The sequence below is a fragment of the Pygoscelis adeliae genome, unplaced genomic scaffold (assembly GCF_000699105.1).
Source record: "Pygoscelis adeliae isolate BGI_AS28 unplaced genomic scaffold, ASM69910v1 Scaffold139, whole genome shotgun sequence".
In the NCBI taxonomy this organism is placed as follows: Eukaryota; Metazoa; Chordata; class Aves; order Sphenisciformes; family Spheniscidae; genus Pygoscelis; species Pygoscelis adeliae.
In genome coordinates, this window is record NW_008825613.1 from 2,020,816 (window position 1) to 2,023,189 (window position 2,374).

The 2,374-nt window shown below is 62.6% G+C and overlaps 1 protein-coding gene across 1 annotated transcript in view; it reads left to right on the plus strand.

Annotated features, from left to right (window-relative positions):
• The window catches only part of ECHS1 (enoyl CoA hydratase, short chain, 1, mitochondrial), a gene marked incomplete at its 5' end in the record, with an annotated part of 1,578 nt that extends 599 nt beyond the window's left edge, over positions 1–979 (plus strand). The window contains 5 exons of the mRNA XM_009332785.1: positions 5–59; positions 158–262; positions 348–467; positions 557–624; positions 709–979. Coding sequence (XP_009331060.1) covers positions 5–59; positions 158–262; positions 348–467; positions 557–624; positions 709–774 — 414 coding nt within the window. The remainder of the gene's footprint in view (positions 1–4; positions 60–157; positions 263–347; positions 468–556; positions 625–708) is intronic.
• Positions 980–2,374: the final 1,395 nt, after the last annotated feature.

The following is a 2,374-nucleotide window of genomic DNA, read 5'->3' on the forward strand; positions in this document are numbered from 1 at the left end:
CTAGGCCTGGGAGAAGGCGCAGTTCGGACAACCCGAAATCCTGCTGGGGACCATCCCAGGTGAGTGGGGGGCACTCACCAAGGGAGGTCCATCCCAGCCGGAGCGGGGACACCCAGGTGTCCCTCTCTGGACCTTTCCCTTCCCCAAACGGCTCCAGGTGCCGGAGGGACGCAGAGGTTGACCAGGGCGGTGGGGAAGTCACTGGCAATGGAGATGGTCCTCACTGGGGACCGGATTTCGGCAGCAGAGGCAAAGGAGGCAGGTAGGGGCGCGAGCCAGCCCTGGCACAGCGGGCATCTGGCGGGGAGCCATCCCCCCACTCCACCACCTCCCACTATCCATCCTAGGTCTGGTCAGCAAGGTCTTCCCTGTGGAGAAGCTGCTGGACGCGGCCATTGCCTGCGCTGAAAAGATCGCCAGCAACTCCAAGCTGGTGGCCGCCATGGCGAAGGAGTCAGTCAATGCTGGTAGGGGCTGGGGGGGCCAACCAGGAACCCCCCTGGGGGGGCTGTGGGGCCAGGCAACAGGGTCTCCCCAACTTCTCCCTTGCTCTCAGCCTTCGAGACGACACTGGCGGAGGGGACCAGGACGGAGAAGCGACTTTTTTATGCCACCTTCGCCACTGTGAGTAGGGGGGTCAGCCCCATCGCGGGGGGGATAGTGGGGCTGTTGCAGCCCACCCCAACCTCACCTCTCCGCTCCTCACAGGGCGACCGCAAGGAGGGGATGACAGCGTTCGTGGAGAAGCGCAAGGCGAACTTCACCGACAGCTAAGCCCAGGGTGGTCCAGGTCCCCATGGCTGCCTGCTGCCCATCAGCCCCCTGCGTCACCCCACAGAGGGGGTCTGGAACCCAGCGGCGAGCAATAACTTGCCTGGGGTGAGACAACCAGCAGCAGGGACCACCTTTGCCATTGCTATTAAAAGGTTTTCCTGGTGATGCCGGGAAATGGGGCATCCTTGCTGTGGTGTCCCCCCTGAGCTGGGAAGTGTTGGGATTCACTGAGACGCCCCCACTCCATCACACTGCTCTCCGATGCTGGGCTGGGCAAGAGCAGCCTAGTGGAGCAATAGGTCCATGTGTCCCCTGGGGAGGGGACAGCCTGCGGCACCTTCTTGGGCACAACACTGATGCGCTGAGTTTGCCTGGCCTCAGCCCCACCTGGGCTGAACTGAGGCTGGGGTGATGGGCTGAGTCCCCCACCCCGAAGCATCATCCTCACCCTGCCCAGGGTCTTGGGGCAAGCCCGAGGAGGGGGATTCCCCAGATTTGGGGGCCCTGCACTTAGCGATACGTTTCTGGCAGCAATAAGGAGCCCACCAGGATGTGGAAGCGGGAATGGGTTTACTGGGTGGGCTCAAGGGTGGGTAGTGAGGGACGAGTCCCCTCAGGAAGCCCCAGGGGTGGATCCCACCACTCATTTCGCAGCCCAGGCATGTCTCCACTCAGCTGTGGTGGAGATGGTCGTGGTCCTTCTCCGGGCTGCTCTGCACCTCCAGGGACAGTGTCTGGGGTGGCCTGTGGGCATCGGCCTCCCTGGCTTCATCCTGGGGGTGGTGGAGGTGGTCGCGGTCCTCCTCCGGTCCCACCTGGGCTTGGCGGGGGCCCCATCGAGCCCAGGCACTGCTGGAGAAGACCTTTATACCTGGTTCCACCTCTTTGGTGATCTCGCCCTCCTCCAGCAGCTCCATGGCTTGTATGCCCAGGATGCTGGAAGAGGGGAGCAAAAACAGTGAGGAAAGGTCGCAGTGCATCAGGGTTACTAAATATCCTCCTGCCCCAGGGGAATCCCACCTCATCAGGGTGCAGGGACCCTGGTGAGACGCCCCCCCCCAGGAGGCTGCAATTAGGATCTCGGGGAGCAAATGGCTAATTTAGTTACTTATCCCACGAATGGACTGGATGGGTCCAGGACATTGGCACCTCAGCACCTGCAGCTCCCCACTGCCACCAGCAAAGGGAAACCAGCCGGGGCTCAGTGCTCAGAGAGTTTGAGTGATTTTGGGGGAAGATGGAGCTGGGAGCCCCTTAATTTTGGGGGGGGCGCAAAGCAACAAGGGAGACTTATTCCCCCCTGAAATGCTTTACATTTTGGGGTGTTGCTTTGTTGGTTTTTACAAGCCAGATGCGGGTGCCCGAAGCTGTGGGGAACGCGGCCGCCTCTTACATTTCCTTGGCCAAATCCTGCTCCATGGCCAGGTCCTTCCGCCCGCTGTCACTCAGAGCCTGCGGGGAGAGAGGGGGGTGGCAGGGGGGTGGCACAGATCACGCGTGGGTCTCCCTGTGCCCGCTTGTCACACAGGGCAGCGGGAGGGCGAGGCGGAGGGTGGGGGCTCACCTGGGTGCTCCCGGGTGCAGGCCGGAGGAGGGCAGA